This window comes from Alexandromys fortis, unplaced genomic scaffold (assembly GCF_014885135.2).
Source record: "Alexandromys fortis isolate MF-2015 unplaced genomic scaffold, M_Fortis_MF-2015_v1.1 scaffold_102, whole genome shotgun sequence".
Taxonomy (NCBI): Eukaryota; Metazoa; Chordata; class Mammalia; order Rodentia; family Cricetidae; genus Alexandromys; species Alexandromys fortis.
In genome coordinates this window covers 3370818-3382765 of record NW_026067984.1, presented here as the reverse complement: position 1 = coordinate 3382765, position 11948 = coordinate 3370818, and the positions used below count along the sequence as shown (strand labels likewise).

General features: G+C 44.7%; 1 protein-coding gene across 1 annotated transcript; it reads left to right on the top strand.

Annotated features, from left to right (window-relative positions):
- The first annotated feature begins 1410 nt into the window (after positions 1-1410).
- Positions 1411-11374, top strand: Lrat (lecithin retinol acyltransferase). The gene is made up of 2 exons (XM_050158856.1): positions 1411-2266; positions 5413-11374. Exons 1-2 carry the CDS (start codon positions 1724-1726, stop codon positions 5566-5568), a joined length of 699 nt encoding a protein of 232 aa, XP_050014813.1. The 5' UTR covers positions 1411-1723; the 3' UTR covers positions 5569-11374.
- Positions 11375-11948: the final 574 nt, after the last annotated feature.

Sequence of the window (11948 nt, the reverse complement as noted above, 5' to 3'; positions counted from 1 at the left end):
CACACGTAGAGATCTGGAGTTGGACGTCTCCGACCATGGGCTCTTTGGAGAGAACTCAGGGGGCTTCCTGTTATTCCATACATAGTTCACCTAGCCCTTTCTCACTATCTCAGTAAAAACAATTTGTCAAAAAGGGGTACTGTTGGCCTTAGACATGTGGGAAAAGGAAGTACATCGAGAGATGATGTGGGAAGTGAGTTCAGGTGGATCTTGTTGAACCTCCAGGCAGGGAGCGCACAGTGCACGGCATATAGCAGACAGGCAGTAGGGGACCACGACTGGAGATGGGTTGATGGGAGCTCATGCCTACCTCCTCTTTCCCACCTTCCTCTCTTGATTGATTTGCGGCACTTTTCTCCTTAGAGGTGCAGTACTGCAGTGAGATTTACAACCATCTGTGGGATCAACAGACGTTCAGCGACAGAGCCAGATCGCGGATAGCAGGCAGGTTGGGAGCAAAGGCCTAGTCCTCCACAGAGAGGAAGCCTCCGGTCTCAGCCTGGTTCAGGTTCCTTCATGGGAAAGGGGGTTCTCACCCTTAGCCCAGAACTTATCCTTCTTAGCCTCCTGGCGATAGTCTGGCTTGCCCTTGTGACCTTTGTCCTCGGAATTTAATCATTTACATAATACATTAGCACAGGACTCCAGGCGGGTCTGGGCACCCGGAACCCAGCCCAGCCAAGCCAGCGCCCTAGCGGCTACCTCCCTTGGCAGCTCCCCCACCACCCTCGACTGTGCCGGGATTCCCCTGCAAGCGCAAGGACAAGGACCTCAGTCCGCGCTCCAGCGTCCAGTTTTCCTTAGTCTCCCTAGGGCGGCAGCGCTTTACCAAAACCCACAAACGTTGGATGAGTGACACGAAGCTGGGGCCCTAGCATCAAGGAAACTTGGCAGGACTCCTCTGTTTTGCTAGAGGTCGTTGGGGTTTCTTGACCGTTGGAAGTCGCGCGCTCAACGGGCGCTGGAGCCTTGGAGCGTCCAGAGCTGTAGGATTCCGATCGTTCGCGCTGGGGGGGGGGAGGTGCTGGATGCCCAGCGAGCAATTCCACTTCTCCACGTGCCACTTGAGTACCCCTGGACTCTGTGTCCAAAACGACAGGGTTCAATTTTGGTAGAACCTGCAGGCATTCGCGGCTCGGGCACTCTGGCGATTACTAATTCTTTAGTAAACTGAGGGGGGCGCGGTAACAACACTCTTTAGAGCCGGTCTCGCCCAGAAATTGTACCAAGGTCCCTTCTCCTAGCAAAAGTTCCAGAAAGGAGCTCCATTTGCGACAGGTGCAGGATCATTCGCGCGACCACGCCTCTGGCCTCTTCTACGTGGACTGTTTAAAGGTCTCAAGTGAGGCAGAGTCCTCGAGCAGAAGAGCCAGGGTGCAGAACGCCCTCGCCCAATCCTTGTTCTGTGGCCTGTAACCGCATTCGGCCCGCCCTCCGCACCTCTATAAGAGGCGCGCAGAAGAGCGCACACGGAGCACCGCCCCCAGGCGCGCTACTTGTCTGGCTTCCTCAAGCGCCGCACCGCTGTCCCCACAGCTGTAGGACACTGGTTCCTCCCCTTCGTGGCCCCCAGCGCGGGCTGATTTGTCGTCTCCTCTGCTCCCTTGCTTTCCCGGACTTAGGCAGTCTTCCACTGATTCGCAGGTGAGCAACGCTGTAGCGCCGCTGTCCCGCAAGCTCACCTAGCACAGCCCAGCGCCGGCGCAAAACTCTGGTACCCTGAATGATGAAGAACCCGATGCTGGAAGCGGTGTCTCTCCTCCTGGAGAAGTTGCTCCTCATCTCCAACTTCAAGCTCTTGGGCGTGTGCGCTCCCGGAGGAGGGACAGGGAGGAACCGTCCCTATGAAATTAGCTCTTTTCTCCGGGGCGATGTGCTGGAGGTGTCACGGACTCATTTTACCCACTACGGGATCTACCTGGGGAACAACCGTGTAGCCCATCTAATGCCTGACATCCTGTTGGCGCTGACCAATGACAAGGGACGCACTCAGAAAGTGGTCTCCAATAAGCGTCTCATCCCCGGAGTCATTTGCAAGGTGGCCAGCATCCGTGTGGACACAGTAGAGGACTTTGCCTACGGAGCAGACATCCTCGTCAATCACCTAGACGAGACTCTCAGGAAGAAATCATTGCACAACGAGGAGGTGGCATGCAGGGCTGAGCAGCAATTGGGGCTGACCCCCTACAGCCTGCTGTGGAACAACTGCGAACACTTTGTGACTCACTGCAGATATGGCGCTCGGATCAGTCCGCAGGCTGAGAAGGTAGGAGAGACTTACAGGAGCTGGGGTCGGGATCCGGGATCTTTTTGGACATCTCCCTAGCCACACCATTCTTAGGTCCGGTGTTTCCAGGGAAGCTCTGGTAAACAGATGGCAGTATTCCTGACAACTAACAATTCAGACACTTGAGACAATGGGGGGGGGGGGCACGATTATCCAAACCACAACAGTTAGGGCTGTTTGTAAGACCATGGGTTGGGGGTTGTTTACTGGAGTATGGGCAACTAAAAAGGCGAAAATGAGCCCCCTCCCTTGAGTGCCGGCTCCTCAGGAAGGGAAGCAGCTGCTGTGCAGATGAACACAGCTGCCCTGAGTTCCTGGCTACTGTGGGCAGGAGGAAGCCTTTAGAACACGTCCCATCTCCACTCCCCGCTCCAGCATTAACTCCACACGGGCTCAGAAATTAGAGAACTGAGGAATTTTTATACTGATAATGAGGATGAGTCTATTGTGAAATTTAAGCCCCTCTCTTTTTAGCTTTTACTATTTATTACACCTTTTCTACAGTGTATCTTTTGTCTGACTTATTGCCAGAATGGGTTCACATGCCTTTTTTACAAAAGCAAACCTAACACCTTCTACATATCTACTGCTCCCTCTTCCCTCTCTCTTGTGAGACACGGTCGTGTAGCTAAGGCTGACCTCAGGCTCCTAATCTAGCCTAGGATGACTCGGGAGATCCTCCTACTTCTACCTCCCACAGGCATGCTTCACCACACCCAGTTCTGAGGAGCAAACCTAGGGCCGGCTGAATTCTAGGCAATCACCCAACTGAGTTACATTTCCAGTCTTAGAAATTTCGCCTTTCTGGGGATGCCTCCTGGGCTGATGGTCAAATGAATAGAGAGTAGGGGGACGGAGAGTAGTGAGGGAGAGAAGAAAAGGAAGGGAAAGGGAGGGAGGAGAGACGTGTGTGTGTCTGTGTGTGTGTGTGCGAGTGCGTGTGTGTGTGCGTGCGCGTGTGTGAGAATCAGGGTCTGTGTCAGACGGGTGGGTGTCTAATTCTAAGTAGGCAGTTATGACCTTGCACTTCTGATATTAGTACTCCACCACCCAAGTGCCAGGATTATTGGCATGTATGACCACACTTCATTTGTGTGGTGTTGGGAATTAACCCCAGAGCTTCATGCATTGCAAGCAAGTGCTCTGCCAATTGAGTTACGTTCTCAAGTCTTTATTCAGTTTGATTTTAACCACTTTATATCTTGTTAGTGTAGCCAAAGAGAAACATTAGGTGTTTGTCCTATAAACAATGTATGGATGGCTAATTGGTTATTGGATATTTCTTTAGATATTATGTAAAACTTTGACTAGGGATGGCCTTATATTCACATTGTGGACTAAAACACAGTCAAGCTTGGCTTAATTTCACGTGGATCACTAGGTGATCACTAGAATATAATTACACCAGTAATGGAGCCCTACAGGACTACAGGACTACTGCCGTATCTGTGGCTGGTCCTCGACTGTATTAAACTAATAATCTAGAAATCATGTCAAACACAGTGCTGCACATCTTTGACCTCAGCAGGAGGTGAGGCAGGAGGATCCCTGTAGCTCAAGGTCAGCCTCTTCTATACAGAAAGTTCCAGGAAACCAGGGATAGCGCAGTGAAACTCTCTCTCAAAGCAAGGAAAAAGAGAATATGTAAACCAGGGCTGCAGAGATGGTTCAGCAGTTTAAGAGTTCATACTGCTCTTGCAGAGGACCCAAGTTTACTTCTCAGCACCCACAGGTGCCTGCAACGCTAGCTCTGGGTAGGGTGTATTGTTGATACCTCTGGACTCCATGGGCACCTGCACTCCTGTGCACACACATACGCATAATTAAAAATAACAGAAAAGCATTAAAAAGTAAAGATTTTAGAAACCTTCGCAGCTTCAGGATAGTCCATTAAGCTCTGGAGTTCTGGGTCAACTGGAGCAATTCAGCAAGATCTCATCTCATCTACAATGCCATACTCTAGAAAAGGATCCGGAGTCTAGTAGGAATAGCATAAATCACATGAAAATTTTTTATTAAATTTTAAATTCTAGCATTAAATTCTAGTGATGACAATGGTACAGAAATAGCTGTCAAGAAATATAGCAGTAGTAATTGTAATAACTTACATAGAAGAACAACTGTTCTTTTATATGAAAGACTTTTATTTCATTTATCTTCAGGGCTACCCTGGTATTCCCATAAAGAAGGAAGTCCAGACTGGCTAAACGTCTTTTTTTTTTTTTTTTTTTTTTTTTGAGACAGGGTTTTCTCTGTGTAACTTTGGCTGTCTTAGAACTTGCTTTGTAGACCAGGCTGGTCTCAAACTTACAGAGATCTTAAATGCCTTATTTGATGTCACACAACAAATAAGGCAGAGCAAGAATACCATTTCCAAATACTTTTTACATGTGAAAGACTTTTATTTCATTTATCTTCAGGGCTACCCTGGTATTCCCATAAAGAAGGAAGTCCAGACTGGCTAAACGTTTTTTTTTTTTTTTTTTTTTTTTTTGAGACAGGGTTTTCTCTGTGTAACTTTGGCTGTCTTAGAACTTGCTTTGTAGACCAGGCTGGTCTCAAACTTACAGAGATCTTAAATGCCTTATTTGATGTCACACAACAAATAAGGCAGAGCAAGAATACCATTTCCAAATACTTTTTACATGTGAAGAAGTGTTACAGTAGAATGCACCCACTGAGGGTGGGTACCATATTTAATGTCTCTATTTCAGAAGCCTGTTATGTGCCACATAACTGATGATGAATTTTGCTATGGCAACTCAGTATGACCGACTCTATGCCTGTAGACTTTAAGAGATGAAACTGGTGTCGCCAAATTTTAGACTAATGAAGTAGAAGAATTGCCTTTTTTTTTTTTTCAAGGTTAGCAACTTCCTTCTGAGGTTAGTTTTAGAATACGCTAATTAGTATTAATCAACTTACTGTTGCCTTTACCCTTTAATGCTGGGTAACTTTCATGTGGTGCATTTTACAGTGTTCTGTAACACTCTGTATATTAGTTCATAAGTCACTGGGAACATAAAGTGTTCCTGGTAGAGACAAAACAACCAGAAAGACTACACAGTAGTGTAAGTGCTTTCTTTTAGTCGTGGTTGCTAATATTCTCAGCTTTTCTTTTCCAGTTTTATGAGACTGTGAAGACCATCATTCGTGACCAGAGAAGCTGTCTTGCTTCCGCTGTCTTGGGACTGCTGTCCATTGCCTACACGGGCCTGGCATCATATACGGCCCTTCCTGCACTCTGTATTCCATTCTGCTTGTGGATGATGTCTGGCTAGCTTCCAGTCGTCACGTGAATGTGTATGTATTTTGTGTGGGACGATGTTTATATTTATAGAACACAAAACATTATAAGCTTGCTGAGAAACTGTGGCTTTCAACACTGTGTTCTAGCTTTTAAACAAGTGATTAGAGCCCTACAACTTGCTTACCACGTAAGCCACGACAGAGCCCTTCTGTGTCCTCTGGGGCAGGTCTGCTGTGGAGCTGGACAGCCTGTCCGGCCGGACTCAGCGGCCCCAGAAAAGCAGACCCTGAGGTGACAGCCACAGGAGTGGCTGGGGCCACTCTTCCTCCTGTAATCACTCTGCTGCCAGGCTTACCAACTGATCACTAACGTCACTGTCAATGTGTTCTGCTCACTGAATGACTGACACTAAAGGCAACATTTTCTCTCATGTAGATGAACATGTTTGATAATTAGCCATAAAGAAACCAAATCTCATATTCTGTTTTGCCTTTCTTCATGTAATAATACAATTTCAAGTCAGTCAAGAATATTATTTTCATGTCCTGAGATCAGTATTACGGAGCATAAGGAATTAACTGTCCAGAAAGCATAGAGATGTTTTCTCCTGCACAAACAGTGATAGTAGCTATTTATGTTCACTTTTGAATAGTCTGGTACTGTATGGCTACTTTAAAAAAGGTAAACAGATAGAGGATTGAAGTAATTCCAGTATCTGGTGCACACACACACACACACACACACACACACACACACTCCATAAATATACCAGTACTGCACACATATAGATAGATAGGTAAACTGTATTTCTGGTTACTTTATTATACTAGTGTAATTATATCTACAAAGGTGAACATAACAGGTAAACATAAAATAAAGTCTGATTTTCTTCCCTATGCCCTTCAATCTGTATATATATCATTGGTTAGTTATTTTTTAAAGCTAAATTTATTAACGCCCTTTAAAAAAAAAAAAACCTCAGATTTGTTTCTGTTAAGTATTTTCTGGACCAACAAACCTCTCTGCCGAGGCAATAAGTCAATCAGACCAAATTAGAAGACGACCAGCTTTGGTGGACTCCAGTGCTCCTGGACAGACAAAGGAGAACTGGAACAACTCAGAAGAGGGAAAAGGGGCTACCACATGCTCGTTAGTCCTCTAGGGGGCAGTCTAAATAGCCTGTGGGAGTGGTCCCGACCTTCCCTGGGGAAGGGTCACCATTTGGCAGGCTTTCCTGGAGGTGGAGTTTGGACTGAGGCCACTCCCATAGGAGGTGGCTTGATCCAGAGTTTATGGCCAACATTCCAAGAAGGATGCCAGGGGGCTGGGGTGAAGCACCCCAATCAAATATTCCAGACTTTTTTGGGTAAAGATGTTAGGGGCTGAGGTGACGCTTTTAATTAAACAGTTTTACTGTCCATTTTCCACTTTAAGTGTAGTTTATGAACTTATTAGAGGCGTGTCACAGCAATATATGAAGCCTGAATAAGTAAGTCAAAGGAAATTACTCTTTGACAAAATTAATAATGCCTTTACAGAATCCACTGAACCAGACTGTTGAAGACTTTAGCAAATTCACTAAAAATGACATCACATGTTGGAGTTGCATTTCAGGTACTGGAACTGTCTTATCAGAGGTGGTACATGCCTATGACAACTGCATGCAGAAGGCAGAAAGCAGCAGCAGGTGGAGCGCTCCAGGTCTGTGTGGGCTGGAGGACGACACTTGCCTGTTAAATGTCAGGAGTTATAAACCAGGTACTAGAGAGGTGACTCGCAGGTAAGAGCTACTGCTGATCCTGCAGAGGACCAGAGTTCAGGTGCCAGCAAGCCCTGGTGGCTCACAACCTGTAACTCTTAATTCCTGAAGCTCCAGCACCCTCTTCTGACCTCCATGAGCATAGCACACACACTGGAGACATACCACCACACACAGGCAAAACACTCACACACAAAAATTAAAAATAAAGCTTACAAAAGAAGGAATCACAAAATAGCTAAGCATGGTGCTACATTGTTAGACCCAACACTTGGGATGTGAAGGCAGAAGACTGGGAATTTAAGAGCAGCCTGTTACACAGGGGATTTAAGACTTGCTTGCATCACACAGGGGATTTCAAGACCAGCTTGCACTACACAGAGAGTTCAAGGCCAGTAGGGGCTACAAGACCTAATCTCAAAACAACAACAAAGAAACCACAAAACAGTGATTCTAACAGAGAAAAAAAGCAATTGTTTTAGTCAGTGTTCCAATAGGAGCAAAACTGAAGAGCAGATCTTTGTTTAACTGAGGTTTTATTGCTGCGAGTTTTCCTACAAAAAATTCAGTTGGGGTATAATGATAATTAAACTTTGTTTAATATCCTAATTAAACATTTAATTACTTACATGCTTTATGTAACTAAAACATTAAGTGGCAAAATCAAAGAATCTAGGGCTGGAGAGATGGCTCAGAGGTTAAGAGCATTGCCTGCTCTTCCAAAGGTCCTGAGTTCAATTCCCAGCAACCACATGGTGGCTCTCAACCATCTGTAATAAGGTCTGGTGCCCCTCTTCTGGCCTGCAGGCAGACACACAGACAGAATATTGTATACATAATAAATAAATAAAATATTTTTTAAAAAATCAAAGAATCTAAGTGTTCTATGGGCCTGTTCCAACCACTTACATTTTAGCCGTAGGCACTGTCATGCTGAGAGCCATTGTGTTGGTGTCATTTCCCTTCACCCTGGGAGCACTTGTGTAAGTGAACTCATAGTGGGCTGTTTTTCAAACATCAGTATTGTAGGCAGCGGAAAATACTGTTTGACATTAAATGTGTTCGTAGACAGTGGTTCTCCTTACAGTCAACATAAGTATCTCGACTCTCTTCTGTCATGAGACCAAGAGGCAATCCATCATTTGTCGGATGCTCATCTCACTCTGTGCTAAGCACTGAAGTGTTGCAATTTCACGTTCATTTTACTTTTCTTCCTCTTTTTTAGAGACAGGGTCTCACTCAATAGACCAGATTTGATTCAAATTCACACACAGAGTCATGCGGGCCTCAGCTTCCCAAGTGCTGGGATTAAAGGTGTGCTCCACCACTCCTGGCCTAATACCACTTTTTATCCAGCTATAGCAGCCTGTATATAGTGTGGGGGAATACAGAGAAAAGAACAAGCAATCCTGCCTCAGGAGTCAGGAATTTACTTGAAGGAGGCAGTAAGAAGCAGGAAGCTGAGACTGAGTTTATTTTGTTACAATGACATCATTCAACTGTCCTTTGTAGTTGAGGGAGGGAGGAAAGGAAGGAAGGACGGAAAAGGTAAATGTCCCTCAGCATTGGAATTGCTGAACTTGTAGGTAAGAGGGTATCCCTTTTGTTGCTTCGGTTTGAGTAATTAGCTAGCAAGAGAAAAGTGTCAGTCACAGAAGAAATCCTGAGCCAGTCATTTCTCTCCTATCCCAAGCAGGCAGGTTAAATTCCTCCAGACTTCCTCAGTCAAGGTTCATCCTTATGACCCAAGTTCCTCAGATAATCGTCTATCTATTCTACCGATACAGCGATACCATCATGCTCTCTCTGAAAAAGGCTATAAACATCTGTAGGAAGGAGGGACTTCTAGGAAGTAGAAATTAATGATCTCATTAAAGAATAATTATTTTTCTCTATCTCCATTGCATAATAGCTTGGAATGTCACAGCTCCACCCAGGACTAAAAGTAAGGTTCAATTCTATTCTTTAAAAAATCATTTAAGTTTATGTGCATGTGTGGCTGCATGAGGATGACCATGGAGGCCCTGAAGAAGGCAGCATACCCTGTGGAACTAGGGTTATAGCTGAGAGCCACCACGGATATTCTGGGAACAGAACACAGGTCCTCTGCAGGAGAAGTAGATGTTTTTAATCCTTTCGGACAGCTCTCCAGCTCCTCAAATTCTGTTCTTAACCTCAGTGGGCCTCACCAAAGCCCGGAAGCTTTTGCTTTTTCATAAAACGACACCTCCCATTCCAAGCGGGGCGACGGCATGCAGCACAGGCTACATGTGATGGGAGTCATGCACTGTGGTTTCAAAGCTTGCTAAAACCTATGCAGCTACTTAAAAACCCATTTTATTGTATGTGTATAAATGTTTGCCGGCATGTATTTATGTACACCTCATGCATAAGTGGGCATACAGTGCCTGAAGAAGTCTCCTGGAACTGGAACTACAGATGAGTCTAAGTCACCATGTAAGTGCTAGGAACGAAATCCAGATCTTGACCCCTGAGCCATCTCTCTAGATTCCTCTCTAGCTACAGATGAGAAGACTGGAAATAAGTTACTGGCATTAGAAAGGATGGGGCTACACATATGGGGGTATCGCTCGCTAGACACAGTCCTCACATTTCATTTATGAAGCCAAAATACTTCATAATCACTATGTCTGAAAGCAAAGGAACAACAGGCACAAGAAAAGATAGGGGAGAAAATAAAAAAATGTAGCTTTAAAATAGGGGATAAAAATTTACAGCACCTCAGAATGTTACGGCCAGGTCCTGTTGAGGGGTGCTTCACCAGACCATCAACAGTGTCTTTATCTTGACTGTCAACTAGAGAAGACTTGGAATCACCATGGAAACAACTATGTGGACAAGCTGTAAGACACTATGTAGATGAGGCTAACCGAGGTGGCAAGGCCTCCTTTACATGTGGCTATGTTTCGGGATTGGATAAGCAGAGGAGGTGAGCTGGGCACCAGCACTTGCTACTCTAGCTCTTGACTGTGGACACACTGCTGCCAGACAGTCTTTGCCACCATGGCTGTAGCCTTGTTATCTGTAAGGTAAATAAACCCTTCCTTTCTTAAAGAGCTGCTATTTGGAGGTATTCTGTCACGAAAATGAGAAAAGTAATTAACACAGAGCAATTAAAAGTTACCTAATGCCAGACACATAAGTCCCAAAGAAGACAAACAAAAATGACGTCATTCAACAATGACAGACTTCACAGTAAATTTTTCAGTGAGGGTGACATACATGAAATTCCAGAGGAAGAACTGAAAATAAATAATAGTCCAACAAAATAAAAAACACCATTAATTTCTGAATTGAAATTTTGGAAATGAAAAGTTCAATAAGTTGATAAAAACATCAAAAACCTTACTAACAGATCAAGCAGAAGCTACACTATCAGGGATTTAAAATAGGACAGATAAATTAGCAACAGCCAGATAAAAGAGATAAATTAATAAAGATTATAAGCAAGGCCTTCAAGATGCTGGTGCAACATTAAAAGACAAAGCTTACAAATCATGGGAACAGAAGGAAGAGTCATACAAACTACAGACCAAGAAAATACACTCGGCAAAATCACAGCCAAAGCGGGGTGTAGTGCATGTCTTTAGTCACAGCATTCACGAGGAAGAGGTAGATGGACCTCTCTGAGTTCAACACTGGTGTGATGGGCTACATTGTGAATTTGAGGCCAACCAGAGCTATATAGAGAGACCTTGTCTCAAAACAAAAGCAAGGAAAAACAAAACAAAACAACAAAAAAAAACTTTTGGCAAAAATTTCCTAATCTATGATAAGAGACATTCATCAAAACATAGGCCGCATTAAAATACCAGTTAAGCCCAAAAAAGAAAGCCCCAAATCATTTTATATTTAAAACAACTAAGACAGATAGGTAGCAAAGAGTACTGAAAGCTACAATAGCAAAGGACCAAGTCACATCTAGAGACACCTCATCAGAATAACAGCACATTTCTCAACAGAAGCATGGGATGATGTTTGCACGTTACTGTGTGCAGCCAAACTCTCCTCGACAACTGACGGAACAGCAGACCACGGTGACGACAAACTGAGTGCATTCCTGACCACCAAGCTAGACAAGAAATTTGGGTATTAATTAAACTAACTGTTTATTCAACTCACTAATCTTTTTGTGTGTTTCATGATCATATATTTACACTTTGCTAAAATAAGTTTTCATATTTCCTGGTTCTTTTGTTTGGTCTTTCCTGGGGGGAATGCGCTCTGATAAAGTGGGAGGAGCCTGCTTCGTGTAAGGCTCCTGATTGGCTGGTACCATGGGAAAATGATTTCAGTCCTCATTTTTCTGAGCTTAAGAGGGTATTCCTGAGTGCCAGAGGTGATCGTGTGCTGGTCAGTGGACTCAGCATGTGGATGTGCTTAGTCAGTTAACCTAGAGACGGCAGATGACGCTACTTCCCATACTGTGAGCAGCGGCGTTAGGTTTACAGTTCCTTCTTAGAACTGCACATCAGGGGTTTGTTTCTGATAATAATTACAGAGGCTTGCCATGGTTTGAGTGTGAATGAAATGCATGCAACAGGCTCATCTGTCTGGTGCTTGCTTGATCCCGGCAGTGCTGTTGTTGGAGGCTGAGCTAGCTGAAGAAAGTACGTTACAGGAGCTGTGCC